At 38.9% G+C, this 18,536-nt stretch overlaps 1 protein-coding gene across 3 annotated transcripts in view; it reads right to left on the bottom strand.

Annotated features, from left to right (window-relative positions):
• Positions 1–18,536, bottom strand: part of NOTCH2 (notch 2) — a 200,827-nt gene that overhangs the window by 114,924 nt on the left and 67,367 nt on the right. For all 3 annotated transcript variants that reach the window (XM_021090691.1, XM_021090690.1, XM_021090689.1), the window contains exon 2: positions 11,577–11,658. Coding sequence is in view for 2 of the 3 variants with exons in the window: in XM_021090690.1 (XP_020946349.1) it covers positions 11,577–11,658 (82 nt within the window). In the remaining variant the exon portion in view is untranslated. The remainder of the gene's footprint in view (positions 1–11,576; positions 11,659–18,536) is intronic.

Below are 18,536 nucleotides of genomic sequence, written 5' to 3'. Positions count from 1 at the left end.
ATTCTAATCAGTTATGGGACACAAGGTAAGTCACTTGGCCATATCATGCCTTGGGTTCCTCACATACAAAACAAGATGACTGGGAAAGGTGCTCATCAAAATCCCTTCAACCTCCTAAGTATGATGGCTTGACTATTTCAGCTTTTGAATTCCCTCAGCAACAATGCCCAAGAAGGTAATGATGCCTGCTGATGGTAATGCTTGGAGTCAGTGGGTGTGTTGTGTATGTCTTGACCATCACTCCAAGCAAGGGGTTCCTGAGGCAAGAACTGTACCTGTGTCGCTTCTTTTCTATCCTTCACACTGCCTACCCCTCATCCTCCTAAGTGCACAAACAGTTCAATACACGCTTGTGTAAATGAACTGTTGCACAACTCACACTTTCAGCTAAGCCCTCACGGGAAGCATAAAGAATCAAAGAATAAGCAAAAAAGAAAGAGCAATATATTTAAACAAGATAAGGAGAATAAAGAGGAACCCTGAGCCTAAAAGGGAAAGAAAGGCTGTACCATCTTCCCCAAGACATCTGAGAGCCTGTTTTCTTCAGCAAGGAATGGTGATAGACACTGCAGCCTCTTTATGGAATCTGATCTGCTAATAAATTACACAACATGAAAAATGACTAGCGTGTGAGTAAAACCATGGACTGGGAAGAGATGCACCAAATTCAAACTTGCAGGAAATCAATCAATTAAATTCATGCAGGACCTTTTCCAGATATAATTTTTATATATCCTCTCAACACAGAAAAAGTGCCTATCTTACTTCCCCAGCTCATGATGCTGTCATTAATTCTCATAAAACTTAGCAAAGAATAGGTGATATCCCATAATTAGAGAGTTTGCTTCTCTGAAGACTAATTATAAACTCTGAACATCAGCGTCAGCCTTTGCCTGGAAGGAAATGAGTCAAGTTTTCATTAGTAATCAAGTTCTGTCCATTTTTTAAGAGTGACCCAGAAATTCAAGGCCGTGGGTTTTAACAATCTGAGACAGAATCAGACACCGCAAATATTATACACAAATGGGACTAGGACAGAAAAATTAAAGTTGACGAGGTTCCTGAGGTACTTTTCAGGATAAGTGAGGTTTCAGGAGAGGCAGGTTGCCCAGTAAAATAATTCCTCAAGGAGATGTCTCTGGCTTACAGAATAAAAGAACCAGCATTTCAAATTTTTAAAAAGACAAGCCGTTAAATGGCTAAGGCACTGCAAAGGTCTAAGCAAAAGAATCATAACTACTATCAAATGTTTTCCACTCAGAATGGGCATCCCTGGTTTGTTCTGGATAATTGAGGGTTTGGATATGTACTATATAATCAGAGGAAACAAGCAGTAAAGGACATGAGCTAATTTGGGGTAACCAGAGATTTGGCTAACAGATGCTTGCTTACTTTGGATCCCTGAAATGAAATGGATCAGGCCAATGATACACTGGACAGAAGAGATCTGAGGTTGAGATATCTGAATTCTCGGCTAAAATAATGTGCTATGTCTTATCTGAAAATTGATCCTATCCCTGGTGTCTCTGTTTTCCCATCACTCCTCCTCTGCCAACCCATTCTCTTCCTGAATTCTGTGTTTCCCTGTAAATGGTGTCCACAAGCCCGCTCGGCTGCTCTGTTCTGGAAGCAGCACAACACTCAACAGTCAAGGTCACGGGGTTTGCGCGGGGGCAGGGGGGAGGGAGATGACTGCTCCCAGCTGCCTTTTCTTCTTATCCCTCATCTCCTCCTCACCCCTCGCTCTAGGCAGTCTATCTTCAACCAGTCAAGCCAACATGTGCTAAAGGAATGTTTTCAGGTCCATCATTTGCCACTGTGAAACAGATTAATCCACATATTAGTTGAGTAAAAACCTCACAGACTGAAGTACAGACTGAAAAGAGCAATTAAGGTGTAGAAAAGTTTTAAAATTATTCCATTAAGGAAAAAAAGATAAAGATGCTGGTAACAATTATCCCAGTTAATAATAGCCCTTCTGGTCCCCTCAGTCTCTCCACTTGCAGCATTCTACCTAACCATCTCCTAAGGGTCTCAATTTCATTCTCGGGTTCTAAGTGATTCACAAAAAACCCTCTGATTTTAGTCTTCTGGTACATTCTCTTGTCTGAATCTCCACAATTCTTATCATCTGTGCCACTACACTGGGCAATTACAGGCTGTCTTATTTTGCAAATATGTACATGCCTTATATTCCCAATAAGATGACAAGATGTAGAAGACTGCCACCATGTCTTGTGCAGGATAAACACAACATTCATTAGCAGACATTCCTGAGGTATAGATTACTTATGAATAAGAGGGTCAGAAAGCACAGGCCTCTTGGACATTCATGTTCGTTCACGACACCCAGTGCTCAAGCACAGTAGCCAACTGAATGAATGCCAGTTTGATGAAAATTAAACTGTCCTCCTAGGAGTGCTACGGACTGTTTGTGCCCCCTCAAAAGTCTTGTGTTGATATCCTTTTTTTTTTTTGTCTTTTTGCTATTTCTTGGGCCGCTCCCGCGGCATATGGAGGTTCCCAGGCTAGGGGTCTAATCAGAGCTGTAGCCACCGGCCTACACCAGAGCCACAGCAACTCGGGATCCGAGCCGCGTCTGCAACCTACACCACAGCTCACAGCAACGCCGGATCCTTAACCCACTGAGCAAGGGCAGGGACCGAACCTGCAACCTCATGGTTCCTAGTCGGATTCGTTAACCACTGCGCCATGACAGGAACTCCTTGTGTTGATATCCTAATCTACAAATGTGAAGATATTTGGAGCTGGGGCCCTTGGGAGATAATTAAGTAGATAAAGTCAGGAGGGTGAGGTCCTCATGACAGGATTAGTGCCCTTAAAAGGAGAGGAAGGGACCAGTGTTTTCTTCCCACTGTATGAGGGTATCACAAGGTGGCTGTCTACAAACCAGGAAGAAGGCTTGCATCTTGATCCTGGACTTCCCAGCCTCCAGAACTGTGAGAAATAAATGTCTGTTGGATAAGCCACTTGGTCTGTGCTAGTTTGTTACAGCAGCCTGAGGTGAATAAGACAAAGAGCTTCGAGCCTATATGACTTCCAGTGTTCAGGATACAGAACTATAGATATAGTAACTGTAGGAAAGTGGCCTGAATCTACAAGTACCCTAAATGCTACTATTCTACATAAGGCTTAATCAGGTTCTGTTCTCAATAACACCTACCTTCTTCTCATACTTTTGTAAGGAAAAAAAAATTGGATATAATGTTTCAGTTGGATGTGTTTCCTGAGTAATACCACCTATTATTTAAATAATGCCTTTGTTAGTCTCTGCTTTCACTTTTTTTTCATAAAGGCCTTTTTGTAAAGATCCAAGTAGGAGATTATCCAGAAGAGAAACATTTTAAACCTAAGGTAACTGCACTAATAAGGGAAGGCTGAAGGCATCAGTATGAGAGTCAGCAATAAATTTTTGGACTCAGAGGATGAACTGCTTGTGAAGATCACTGACTATGGATAAACAGGATATTAAAAAACTTTGGGAAGCCCCAGAGAAATTGTAAATTACCTTATATCTAGTTGTAAAATAAAACACAACTATGACAAACATGAAAACAAAACACTCACATTATACACATACACACATACATACATTCACACGATGGTGGGGTGGAAGAAACAGTAAACTTCACTCCCAGCTACAAATTTCCTAGCTACAGGACGCTGATAAGAGGGTTTAATGAAACCCCCCTCACACCCACACATTTATGCTGGCTTAACAGAAAAAAAACTACTTGGAAAATTTTAGATAATTACATTTTTATCACATTCTGATATCCTCAACCCCTTTGTACTCAGTCTTGCTGGCCTTGGTGAAAGACAGATAGGATTTAATTAAGTTACTACAGATCCTAAAAGAGAAATATTTCTCATCCTGCTTAGTCACAAGAAAAAAGGGGATAAAAGAATTACTACATGAAATTAATGGTGCTGACATGCCACAATGGAACAGTAAGAAAGAAACCTTACTTAGGATTATGGTTAGACTGGGGACTACACTAAAAGAAGCCTAGCTAAACTCATCTATTCATGCCAGGCTTGCAGGCCAAAATTAGTTGATTTAACTTACTGGCAATTCCCCAAGACAGGCAAAAGGATTCAGGCAGAGCCTAAGAACCATCTTCTCCTACTTCTCTACCTAACATTGAAGTTCATAGTTTCCAATCTAAAGAACAAAGTTTAGCTGAAAAGAATATAGGAATTCTGTTGTTATACATTGTGAAGAAGTTGGTAATCAAGACATCCGTTATGAAAAATCCCTTAGGGACCGAACATGCTTGTTAGAGAGGATTTTTCAAGGACATAAGGTTAATAAGAATCGCTTAGGAATGGTATGTTAAGCAGTCCAGATCTCAAGCCTTAAACAAAGAAAGCCCCACAGGACATGCATCTCTATATCCAAAACTCACTATGCAAGTGTAAGTCACTATCTATGCTCAACAACCTGTGGCTTCTGTGCTGGCAGCATCTTTTATCAGAAGTTGTAGACTTTGAGCTGTCTCAGTTTCACAGTAGCAAAAAAATCTGTCTGGACTTGCTCATCTTCCATTAGGAAAAAGAAGGGAGAAGTTTCACATCTTTAGGTTTAGTTTTCTCTATTAAAGAGCATTTTTGTACAGAATATCCTCTATCCCCACCTTCACTGCCCTCTTCTTATATTTCATCTGCATTAATTGCAGTGAGCTTTCAAGTCAAAGACTACTTCTCAGAAATACAACATTCAGGAGTTCCTGTCATGGCTCAGTGGTTAACGAACCAGAACTAGTATCCACGAGGACGCAGGTTTGATCCCTGGCCTTGCTCAGTGGGTTATAGATCCTGTGTTGCCCTGAGCTGTGGTGTAGGTCACAAATGCAGCTCGGATCTGGTGTTGCTATGGCTGTGGAGTAGGCGGATAGCTACATCTCCGATTCAGCCCTAGCCTAGGAACCTCCATATGCCGCAGGTGTGGCCCTAAAGAAACACAAAAAATGAAAAATAAATTAAAAAAAAAAAGAAAAGAGAAGAAACACAACATCACCAAGCCTGGCCCATGTACACTCATGTAGCTACAAGCAAGCTCAATACTCTAGTATTATGTGAGTGGCCCAGGCCCACCGATGTCTCTACTTTAAAATCAGGACTATATAAAGTAGTTTTAGTCATAATCCTGATCTGAAAAGCCACCTTTCATGCACTTTCAAATGTTTCACACTTCCTTTTTAGAAGGTGCTATTTGAACTTCCGCTTTAAAATAGGAAATATCATCCCATTTTACTGATAAGCAAACTGAGACTCAGAGCAATAGCATATCTGCCACGTGCATATCTCAAGATGTGATGTTTAAGACTGATATGATCCTGGGCAAATTATTTATGTTCTCTGAGCATCCACAGACTCATTGGTAAAACAGGGATATGGAGACAATCTACATGAGGACTAAAATAATGCATGTAAAAAACTTAATTGAGCACAGAGCCTGGTACGTAGGAAGTACTCAATAAATGTCAGCTAGTATAATATTATTTATCTTGCCAAAGATCCAATTACAATGAAATTCAAGTCTGTCTGGCATAAAACCTATCCTCTCCATGTCACCAGGCAGGGCTCTTCCAGATGTCTTAATCCATTCACCAGTGCCAGACTGAATTGCATGGGAGCCTGAGGCAAAAGAAAAAAATTCAGCAATACTGATCTTCTCTTTCTCTTTTTAAACTTGGATATTTTTAAACATAATTTTTGCATTAATATTGACTTTTAAGCTATTTTCTTAAAATATTATTTATCTTGATTGAAGGAACCATGCTGCCAGAACCAGTCTCAGCAGAAAAAGAGAAAGTGATCTAATAGTTGATGTTTTTACCAGTACACACCTTTGACACTACCCCTGAACAGCCCTGAATGCACTAACAAGGGGAGAGACAGGAAAACGATGAGTTAGCCATGACTTGAAAACGCCTTTCTTAGGCAGTACCACCACAACACAAACATAGATAATGCATCCTCTACCATAAGCTGGGCTCTGGAAGATTATGAGTATCTCTTTTTTTTCCTGACTATACAAAAACCTACCAAGACAACAAAGAAGGCAAAGGCTTCATTTTTCTTGGATGGCTTTTGGAGGCGTAGACCACTAATACTACTCCATACTCCTGGCAAGGAAAATTTTTAGTTATTAAAGCTTTAATGTTTCTTTGAGCTAACAGGTAAGTTTTAGGTAAAATATGACATAAAGTTACATTTTATAATATTTTCTATTTATAATAATTTGCTTTAAAATGTAGTTTCTAGTTAGATACTTTGGCAAAAAGTAGAGATTCTCAAATCCACAGGAGTCTAAGTAACTCAGGGTGACTTTACTACTGTTTAACAATTATTAGGCCAGTTACTTCCTAAGTGGTATTAAAAAACATTGAAAGACTCCTTTAAAACTATCATTTTTACCATTAAAAATAATGGCAGAGTTACAGGCACATGAAAAGATATTCAACATTGCTAATGATTAGAAAAATGCAAATCAAAACTACAAAGAGTTATCACCTTACACCTGTCAGAAGAGCTGTCATTAAAAAGTCTACAAATAGGAATTGCCACTGTGGTGCAGTGGGTTATGATCCAGCTTGTCTCTGTGGCATTGCCAGTTCAATTCCCTGGTGGGGGGAGGGATGGGTTGGGAGTTCAGGGTTAGCAGATGCAAACAATTATGCATAGACTAGATAAACAAGGTCCTACTGAATAGCACAGGGAACCAGAAATATCCTATAATAACTCATAATGGAAAAGAATATGAAAAGGATACACACACACACACACACACACACATATATACAAATGAATTACTTTGCTGTACACTGGAAACAAACAACATTGTAAATCAACTATACTTCAATAAAAAATATAAATTTAAAAAAAGAACAGGAGTTGCCATCATGGCTTAGCAGAAACGAATCTGACTAGCATCCATGAGGATGGAGGTTCTATTCCTGGCCTTGCTCCGTGGGTTAAGGATCTGGCATTGCCATGAGCTATGATATAGGTTGCAGATGTGGCTCGGATCCCTCGTTTCTGTGGCTGTGGTGTAAGCCAGCAGCTACAGCTCTGATTCGACCCCTAACATGGGAACCTACATATGGCACAGGTGCAGCCCTAAAAAGACAAAAAACAAAATAAAATAAAATAGTAAAAAAAAAAAAAAAAAAATTAAAAAAAGAATATGCTCAGAAAAAAAAAAGGCAGAGCAACTTATATCAGACTCTCTTGCTTGTACTAATTATAAACTCTGAACAAGATATTAAAGGTACCAGAGAACATTCAAAGCAGGCAGAAACTAGAAGGTAGATGAGCCTCAAAGGAGAAACAAACTATGTACATGAAAACTACATGTATATACTTTTTCCCTGAAGGTATTCCCCAGTTCATGAAGCACATGAAGAATAGAATGAAACTAGAGAATGGAAGTCTTACTGAGCTAAGGAGTTAAAGGTATCTGGAACTGTCAACACAGCTGGAATTGTAGGAGGAGAAATCCTGGAAAAGACAGAACTACAGAGAGGATAGCCCTGAAATACGTGACACAACTCCACAACAAGATAATAATTAGGAACACAAGGGAGAGCAGGAGCTGGAAAGCTGAAAAGCTGAGCATGGTTCTAGGGAGTCAGAGGTTTGAATTCAAGTCGTACCAAATTAGAGGGGCTTGGAATACACTCCAGTAAGTGGTAAACACCTCACGCTTTCCACAGAACCCACCGAGGGTCATACCTTGGGAGTTAGGACCATAGCCCTGGACTAAGACATAGCATCAGACTAAGAGCAAAATGGACCCACCATAGCAGAGCCTAAATCGAAGCCACTATCAAGGTGCCCTTCCAGTAACATTCTTTAGTAGAAGATAAACTTTAAAATGCACCATTTACCATGTCCAATAAATAATAAAATGACCATAAGCGTGAAATTAAGAGAAATTGTACATACAGTCAGGAGAAAGAGCTGTTCATGGAAACATCACATCCAAAGACAACCCAGATGTTAAGCAAAGATAATCCAGATGTTAAGAATTGGCAGAGGAAGACTTTAAATAACTATGATAAATGTGTCCTTAAAAATGCACATTTTGTGAATTTTACAAATCATAACCTCACCCACCCCCAACATTCCAGTGAACTTGGGTTGACCATGATTTTTAATCAAAGTGGGATTTGGAAGGGTTTATATTAGAAAGCCTGGGACAAACAACTTGAGAATGATTAATGACAGCCAAATTTAATTACATATTTACACCTCCCAGTAGGATAAGAGAGAGTATGAAATGTCTTACCTCTCTGTAGTGAGAGAGCTTTATTAAAAACTGACAACAACTATTTAGGAGCAATAACTGAGTTTCATGCAAGATTACACAGGTTCTTGTTTGGCATCCCAATCTAATCACAGACTGATAGAGTACTTGTTAGGCTCCCAACAGTGAGAAAGAGCAGTTAAGCTGTGTTAAAAAACAAAACAAAACAAAACAAAAAACACCTAACTTTTAAAGGGACTTATCCTCATCTGTCAATGTGATCTTATCAAGGATTTCTATAATTTCTATAAACAACCATTACATTTTAGCTGAATCAGTAACATTATACTCTTTAAACAGATAATCAGATACCTTCTACTTTAAAACATTTTCCCTTAACTCCCACCCACCCCAGTGTAAGAAATGTGGCTTTAGTTTGCTTAATCCACTAAACAATGTCAAAAAAAAAAAAGATAATCACATGTCCTGCATGTCTGATGTAATTTTTATAAACCTTCCAAGTGTCCTAATATTCATTTGCCATTTTGAGAAAATACTATTTACTAAACAAGCTGAAATACCTTCTTTCCCAGGGGAAAAAAGCAAAGTTGGTAAAGATATACTAAAGCTCTGCTAAGTTAACGTTATATTTGCTTAAATTTTACTTAATATTCTGTGGAGTTTGGCATGACATTGTAGGATGACTGACTTGACTTCCCTGACATTGTTCTTGCTTTTCCTGTGCCAATTTAGCTTGACACCGCTACTCCTGAAGATGCTAGTATTACTTTTACTGAAGTAGAAAAACATTCTCTTTTTATAAGTTTTGTTGTTCATATTGGTCTCCCAAAAGGATGGCCTCACCCATCTTTCCCTTACTCTCCCTTTCTCCTGGAGCTTGTTTCCAGAGGACATGTGGGGGGTATCCAAGACTATATCCATAACTATATCCAAAAGCAACTCACCCACCAATAATTAACAGGTATCCAGAGGCAGAATTTAGGCAGCTCCATTTTTGTCAATCACAGGGTAAGGTCCTGTTCCAAAGCATTGCTTCTTCCAAAAGCTGGCAGCAACTTTGTCGCTTTCACTTTGGTTGGAGCGTTTGAGACTAGCAGCTCACAAATCTGTTTTCTCCCCCAAATAACCCTTAGTGTCTGTTCCTGCTAAGTGCTCCTCTAGAATCCTCTCTCCCCATGTCAGACCACAAATACGTAGGTCAACACTTAGAGCATATTTGAAATTCTCCCTATATAAGTCACCAAGTTAAATTATCTCTAAATAGAACTAAAGTACTTCTCTTGCTGTACTACCATCCTGAATGCTACATGAAGAAAATAAAACTCTCAAAGGAGAGGACCAGTTTCCACTTACTTAAGACAAATAGATTTAGAAACATGTGAATGATGATGTCTATTGAGCATCTTTTGGTTCAAGAAACATGCTGTTGAGCACTAGCTACAAACCAGGCACCATACTAGACACTGACTATACGCAAATGCTTAAGACTAGGACCTCGCACTCTAGTGGGAGAAACAAACACTTGTTCGTCAATCAAGAAATGAACAGAATATAATGGGTTAACTACCACAAGAAAGTTAAATAATAGAAAGTAACTAAGACACCAGATGCCAAAAAGAGACTAAACAAGATTTCAGTGGCCAATTCTAAGGTATTAAGTTCCTTTCTTTATTATCTCCAGTTGTGTTTCCATTCTTAGAGGAGACTACATCACATGTTTTTGGTTGGATTTTTTCCCAGGTAGAAAAACTAAGTGAGCAACCCATAATCAGTTACATAAAAATTTTCATTTCCGAGGTTATCTTTATTCCAATCCAAACAACATTAAGCCTTACTATCATTACAGCTTAAAATATTTTCACTTTGGTGATCAAAATTTTTTCTAATGTGGAAAAATTCTTGTCTATCACTTAAAGAACTTAGACCCTGGTGTCCAAATAGACCTGATTGGAACAAATATCATTATTATATTTATGGTATTTAATTAAATATCCAGAAAAGAAACAAAAACATGTTGGATAAACTCCCTTAAACTGCTTATCAAGCAAATACCTCTACCAGAGCAAAGAACATATACACCCCATAAAAGCGTTAAAGAAGATAAATTACATATTATCAAATCTTATTTTCCATGATAGAAATAGAAGGGATACGTGTTCCCAACAATTTTCAACTGAGGTAGAAAGGAAAAAAACTGTTCATAGGAAACTCAGAGAAGCTATTTCTGAAATTACCTCACAGGCTTCCTCAAACAAAAAGTATGGCTAGACTAGATGGCTGATGAGAAAGAAAAGAAATGCTCCTGAGAACTAGACTCCACTCCCTAGTCCTGTTTCTTATCCTTGTTCTTTTAAACCTATATAATGACATTTACCCATAGCCCCTGCTCCGACCCCCCTCCCTACAGGCACGGGTACATCTTTTCTCAAAGTTTCGCTTTCAAAGTTGGATTTTTTTAAGCTAGAAAAAAAATCTCACAGAGCTATAATATTTACTTATAGCAGGAAGAATTAAAGTTAACATCTATTTGCTTGGACTTAAAAACAAGATCAGGAGTTCCCATTATGGCTTAGCAGTTAAGGAACATGACTAGCATCCATGAGGACATGGGGTTTGATCCCTGGCCTTGCTTTGCTCAGTGGGGGTTAAGGATCCAGTGTTGCCGTGAACTGTGGTGTAGGTCGCCAAAAAAAAAAAAAAACCTAACCATTGAGAAATTCATTCTTTTTTTTTTTTTTTTTGCTTTTTAGGGCCACACCCTCGGCATATGGAGGTTCCCGGGCTAGGGGTCAAATCGGAGCTACAGCTGCCAGCCTACACCACAGCCACAGCAACGCCAGATCCTTAACCCCCTGAGCGACGCCAGGGATTGAACCCACAGCCTTGTGGTTCCTCGCTGGATTCGTTTCCACTGCACCACGACAGGAACTCTGAGAAGTTAATTCTAAGGCTTTGTCTTAGGTTGAAAAATGTAGAATGTACTCTATTTAACTAGCTATTCACTGAAAGTCTTTTTCACGATGGAAAAGATAATAAGACAATATCATGAAAAAAATAATAAGACAGTAAGTTCATATTAACCATTTATCTGACATCCACATCCTTTCACCCTCATCCCCCACGAAAATATCAGGAAAGTTAGAGAACTAGTACCAATTCACAGAAATATTAAAAACAGAATAGTAGGACCAAATCTTGTCTAACATTCTACTGAGAAAAAAAACAAAATAAATAAAGCAGAGGAAAAAAAAAAAAAAAAAAAAAACAGAGAAAAACTTACTTGCAGTATCCTGTGCCATTGTGGTAGGCAATACATATTCCTTCATTTACACAGGGCTCATAGTTGTCCCGACATTGCAGTGCTAAAAATAAAAAACAAATACACATTGGAAATAAGTCACTATTCATAACCCTCAGACATCAAAGAAACGTTACCCAATCCAGGTCATATCCAACCTGATCTAGGCTTCCCATTAGAATTTTAATCATCTTTTTGTCTTTTGGTTTCTGGGGTCACAGAATTACAGAGGCTCACCCTAAGAGTCTCTTCCCACAATAACTGTTCTATAACCCTGAGTGATACTCTTAATTCCCTGTGCCTCTCTCTCCTTGGCTGTTACATCTCTATTTTATAATAATACCAGGAATACTAAAGCTCTATCATCCATGACATGCCATAAGCATCTTGGGACTTGGATACTTCAGATAAGCAAGGTAAGGATTTATCATCGGAATACTGAGGAAGACCTGGGTAGATACTAGGTCACCATGATATTAACGAATTACTTAAGCCTTCTGGTGAAGTTTCAGAACAAGCCACTTTAAGAAGTAATTAGACATCAACAATATTCATTCAACAAACTGTATTTGAGGGCCTCATGTGTACCAGGCACTATATAAAGGATCCAGAGGGAAAAGGGGAAATAGCATACATAGAGAAAATAAAATATAATCTCTAACGTGAAGAGGCTCACACAAAAATGAAGAATAGACCATGAAGAGGGATTATAGGGGAGGAGGGTAAAGAAAATGTGTGTGTATACATATATAAATAAAAACAATAATTCTCAAATTCTTGAGAATTCTTCAGTCCCTTTAATAAAAAGGCACTTCACCATCCTAATCCCTCCAAAAAAAACTAAACTACTCAGAAATAAGTAGTTTCTGAGCAATAGTAGAAACTTTCACTGATTTCAGCAAGAAAAAGGAGGAAAGCTACCCAAAGTCTGCCACTCATTAGGTAGATAATTACAATACCTTGATGGTTTAGTTTTAGAGTTAGAATTTTCATTACCAAAATGTTCATCAAGAATCCTAATAGCAATTTAAAAGGCAAGACAGAAAGAAACCTTATAAACAATAAAAATCAAAATTGAAGTCCATGAACTTTTTCTGAGAGATTGTCAAGATCTTTATCTCCTAGGATGGTTCATGTATAAATCACCTGAAAGCAGAATTGAGAAGTATCCACCTCTGAGTTTCCTCTAGCCATATCACTCAGTGAATAAACTGTGCAATATCAGAGGTTCTAGGCCTGCCCTTCTGGGGCATCAAAACCTGCTTCTTCTCACAGTAGGGCCCAGGCACAAGCTGGATGTTAGAACAACTCCTCCATTAACAGTTACTGCATAAGAACCCTCTATTTCCGCAGTACTGTTATCAAGTGATGAAACCCTCTGAGAACATGTTTATAAAAATCTCATCTCTTAAATAGTATTTTTTAAATAGTAATAACAATAGCAACTAACACACAGTTACTAAATACCAGGTATTGTTATAAGCACTTTACGTAGCTTAATTCAGTCTTCCCATCTACCCTATGAAGTATTTAATTTCATTAAACTCATTCCACAGAAAGGACAAGTAGCCTGTCTATTGTCACAACAGTGAGTTAAAGAGACATAATTTAGAGTTCCCCTGGTAGCCTAGCGATTAAGGATTCAGCCTTGTCACTGCTGTGGCTCAGGTTCGGTCTCTGGCCTGAGAACTTCTGCATGCCACAGGTTATAGCCTTAAAAAAAATAATAAATAAATAAATTCAAAAAATAAAATAAAATTTTAAAAAGCCAGAATTTGAACCTAGGGAGTCTGGATCTCATGAGATACCAGTGCTCTTAACTACTCTAATACACTGCTTCCCACCTTCTGACATTTCTCTTCTCAAGATGAGCAGAACATGTATTATTATACACATGTATTCAAAATTGAAGGCCAAGGAGGTTAAGAGACCTCATGGGGCACTCCAACTCAGCACTAGTTGTGACAGTGTTGGGCCTGGGACCCAGGTCTCTTATTGAGGCCAGCCCCGTCTCCATCACAGCTGTTGGGATCACACAAGCAGTCACTAGATTGCAGCCCAAACAGGCATATTCAGGAAGAGGGTCATCTTGTTGTCCGTATCCCACTTCCCTGTAGGGCTCAAATGCTCCCTCTTCCCACACTGATAAGCCCCATGCAACAACTATAATTAAAACAGTTAATGTCAGGTTATTTCCTCCATACCAAAGTTCTCAAACTGATTTTTTTATTCTCTTTAGACACTTTTATTAGTTTCAATGAGAACTTCCTGACTTTTTTTCTATTTGCTTTTTTCTTTAAATAAAAAAAGAAAACCTCTCAGTAGGAAAGGAATGTCCTGCAGGCACAAAGCAAGCTACAGCTCTGTCCTCCCCCTGCAGGAATCCTGATGCAGTGGAGAGAGGCAGGAGCCCTGAAACCCTGCCTTTGTGGTAAAGTAGCTGTGCTACTGCTAGAAAAGCACAACCTCATGGGGGCTCAATTTCCCAACCTGTAAAACTAACTGGGGTGAACTAACTCTTCCTGAAGGATCCCCGGTGAGCCAACAGTGACAACTCCCTCGTTAAAAACGTATGAATGGCATGCCTGGTACCTAGAGAAATCTATCCAAAAGGGCTTAAGGAGCCAGACACCCATGACTCAGAAAGACATGGGTGCAAGAAAAATCACAGTCTGTTCCTACTAAGTGTCCTGGCAGATCATTACAGTGACAGGTTCAGAGAAATACAAACAACCTAAAGTCAATATGTGGCAATCAATCTAGAAAATAACTTTACAGCCGAGCCTTAGTGAACCAATCAAATTCAGCGACCAAAAAGAAGGTGGGCTTAGAGGGCTAATAATTAATGCCATTTGGCTGATCTTCAGGATCATGCTACCTTGAACCTTTAACATTTACTAAGCCATGGTTCTTAAATTTGAGTGTGTATCAGAATCATCTGGAGGGCCTGTTAAACTCCACCCCCACAGTTTCTGACTGAGTCAGTCGAAAGGGGGTCTGGGACTCTGCATTCCTAACAAGTTCCCAGGTGATGCTGATGCTGCCAATCTGAGAAGCCACACTCTGAGACAACAGCTGCACTAGGGCATGACGGTTCACTTTAAGGCATCCCTTAAGACGGTGTGATCCACTAGAGGTCTTGGATGATCTAGATGACAATATATTGTCTGAAAAAACAACAACAAAAGTAAAATTTGAGGCTCACAACTTTCCTCAGGAGCTATTTCTAAATGAATACTGTAATTATTTGTTGTAAAAAAGAAAAGTTAAAAACTTTGATAACTCAAAACCATGACAATGAAAGAATGGAAAAAAACCACATTTCAAAAATCAATTTACTTTTTCCAAATGTAAAACACTTAAATTTAACAATAAAATTAAAGGCAGCTTTATATTTGTAGAGCAAAAAAATGAAATGCTCAGTCATACCACAGCTAGAGAACTGATGCTTCAACTCCTGTTTTAATAGTCTCAAAAACTGGTCACTTAGAAAAGGAGTGACTTTTTCCCAAATTTTCATCTTAAGTATGTGCCCTCTGCCCCCCAAAAGGGCAAAAACAAAAAGAAGCAATGGATTCCAATTTCATCACTCCATCACTTGGCAATGTGACACAATATCTAGAAGCTAGTTTCTAATTTTCACACATTTTCTGTACCGTGTATTTGGAGACGAGTCTTCCAATATTCAGAAAACACACTTATTAGAGCATCCACTATGTGAGGTGCAAGCCCTGATGTCAGGGCAACTACGGTTAACAAAATAAAGTACTTGTCCTCATGCACCTTATTTCTATTAGGGAAAAACAGATAATAAGTGAATAAGCAAATAAAATGGTCTCAGACGGTGGTTAAGTAACAGATTCTATTATGGGATGGTTACAAGGTAATCAGGAAGGCCAGAGGTGTAGGGATCTACTTTAGATAGAGTGACTAGGAAAGGCTTCCCTTAGGTGGCTTCCTTAGAGCTAAGACTTAAACGAATAAGAATCCTGAAGATAGGGGGAAGAGTGACTCCAGAGAGAGGAAACAGCAAGTGTAAAGTTCTAGAGATGGAATGATGGTATTCCAGGTTTGTATGGCTATAAATTAGTAATCAACGGGAGTGTAAGAGGAGAAAGGCAAGCAAGGCAGCCAGGGGTTAGATTATGGATTCTACTCCAAGGGTGAGTATAAACTACCAGGCTGCTCTAGGGAAGGAAAACAACACCGATTTGCGTTTGAAAAAAGTCAAGTATGTTCTATGTACCACTGGGTAAAGGCTTTTTTTGCCCTTTCTTCTAAGCTTATGCAAGTCACCCCATTTTAGTTGGCTGAAGCCACCCACTTTCCCAGCTCCCTCCAAATGGTAAAGATATTTATACTAATTACATTTAACCTCCCAAAGTACCACTTGCAATGTGTCACTCCACTACTCGCTAATCTACAGTAGCTTTCAGTTCTTACTCAGTTCTCAGAATTTATTCTCAACGTGGCTTCAGAAAAACCAGCTGAAAGGTCTATGCAGGACTTTCGGTAGATACCATGCCAAGTCTGGCACTTTTTCTTCCAGGAACAAGTAATTTCTTACTTCTTCCAGTCTACCCTTGCTTTCAAGATCACATCCTGCGTTATGTGCCCAGCATTACCTCCCACCACTGAATGCAGCCTCTTGCTTGAACAGATCACCCTGAACTCAGTTCCTTGCCTCCACTAGTATCTCACCTTCCTCTGATGGCTACTTCCTCCTTACTATCTAAATTCTGCCCTTTCCTCCAAGGCCCAGCTCGCCTCCTGCCTGGCCCACAAAGCTTCCTCTGGACAGTTCTGTCCTCACCGACCAACCCCCCACTCCTCTAACACTCTTAACTCACAATTTAGCATTTAATTCTATACTGTCTTCTAACTCTCTCTGCTTTTACACTTTTAAGTTCCTAGGGGATAGAAACCATTTCTTCTCTGTATATTGAGGCAATATAGTTTAACGATTGAAAACACAGATACTGAAATCAGAATCTTGGTTGGAATTCTAGCTCCATTTGCTCTCTATCTCTGTATCTTCTTTGTGCTTTTGTTTCTTCATAAAATAATTTTTCTCAGAGCCCTGGTAAGAATTAACTAAATTAATACATTTAAAGAGTCTAGGACAAGGCCTAATACATAGTAAGAGCTCAAAAAAGGATTGTTCACATAGCAGGTACTTAAATCTTTCGTAATTGACTGCATGATAAATGGTGGCTTTAAAAGAACTTGTTATATCAATCAAAGCCCAGTTTAAACAAACTGAGAAATCTGTAAAAGTAGAAGAGTCCTAAGCAATTTGGAATGTGATATCAATAAATGGAATAAATTCTTCCCAGTCGTCATCAATAAAGGACTAATACAAGATATACTGCGCTAAAAATACTACAAGAGTCACTGCTCAAAAAAAAAAAAAAAAAGTATAGCACTGCAAGTATAAGAAGTGATTCACTAAAGGTAAAGCAACACTATATAAGAGCAAAATAATATTCAATTTTCAAAAGGTGCTTTTAATATTCATTAAACAACTACTGTGAGCATGGCCCTCCACAAAGTATTGCATGGAAATAAAGCAGGAATAAAACAATTCCTATCCTTATGGTCCACACAATCTAGGGAAGTTAGGAGTAGAGAGAGAGTATAATCTACCCAAATGACTCCAAGATAAACAGGAATAAAATAAAAATTGCATTTATTGTATACCTTTAGCAGACCCTCTTAATACCAATCTCAGAATCACTCCAAAAAGAACCTTTAAGAAGTACAACACAGAGTTCCTGCTGTGGAGCAGTGAGTTAAGAATCTGACTGCAGCAGCTCAGGTCACTATGGGGTTGGGGGGAGGTGCGGGTTCAATCCTCCAGCCAGGCACTGTGGGTTAAAAAATTCAGTGTTGCCACAGCTGCAGCATAGGTCACAGCTGCGGCTCAGATTCAATCCCTGGCCCAGGCACTTCAATAGGCTGCAGGTGCGGCCGTTAAAAAAAAAAAAAAATACAACATGAACCTCTGCTGTTTAGCACTAATTATATCTCAGTCCAGACAAGGTCCTATCAGCCTTATTTGTATATAAACACTGCAAACAACAGAATAAACTGTCACTGATTTTAACCAGTTCCAGTGCCTCAGGAATTTACCCATTTAGGGACAGGCCCAAGGTACCCAGATTTAATAGAATTGTCCTTAAAATTTCCTCTAGACATTTACCTAGGTTTTCAAGGGCTTTTCAGTATCATGCCAGCTACATATCACTGGTTTAAAAGCCTCCCTTTGTTTTAGGAATCTCTAACATGAGTAATTAAGTCTGTACCCCAGCCAGTGTAATCTGAGCAGCCTTCAAATGTGTTTCACTTGTTGCATTAACATGTAATCATTTTAAATTGGCATTACTTGTTGCTTTGTAGCCTCTTCAAATAAGCCTCTGTGTGCTATCTCACATGATTTTTTTCATATCCTGCTCCCTCCGTCTGCAGGATGCTATCGCTATCTGTTTATGCTTTTATATCCACTGATGACTCAAAAGAAATTTTAATGCCTTGAATGGCTGGGTTTCCTAAAATATGTGAAAAGGAGGTATAGAGAGCCCTTTTAATTTTCTTTTCAACATTTATGCAAATTTCAAGTAGCAGCATTTGAGAAACATGAAGTCTGAGTTTATGCCCTAGGACCTTGGCTCTGGCTGGCTGCTGCTGCTTCAGGCACATGGTGTCTGGAAGAGGCTCAATAAAATGAACAAAGCAAAGTTTTCTAAAATGACTGCCTACATTATTACCAAAAATAGGAGAATTGAGGGCAGACGGGGAGACATCAGGGATTTGCAGTAAGTCTTGCAGCACCCTGCAATTTCAAACAACAAAGCTTTCACTAAATTTTTTTATACCAATTTTTGGGATCAAGCCATGAAAAAAATCCAAACAAACAGAAGAAGTGCAGAAGCTTCAAATCCC

The sequence above is a fragment of the Sus scrofa genome, chromosome 4 (genome assembly GCF_000003025.6).
Source record: "Sus scrofa isolate TJ Tabasco breed Duroc chromosome 4, Sscrofa11.1, whole genome shotgun sequence".
NCBI classification, from domain to species: Eukaryota; Metazoa; Chordata; class Mammalia; order Artiodactyla; family Suidae; genus Sus; species Sus scrofa.
The sequence above is the reverse complement of the archived record's forward strand: the minus strand, read 5'-3'. Positions and strand labels throughout refer to the sequence as shown.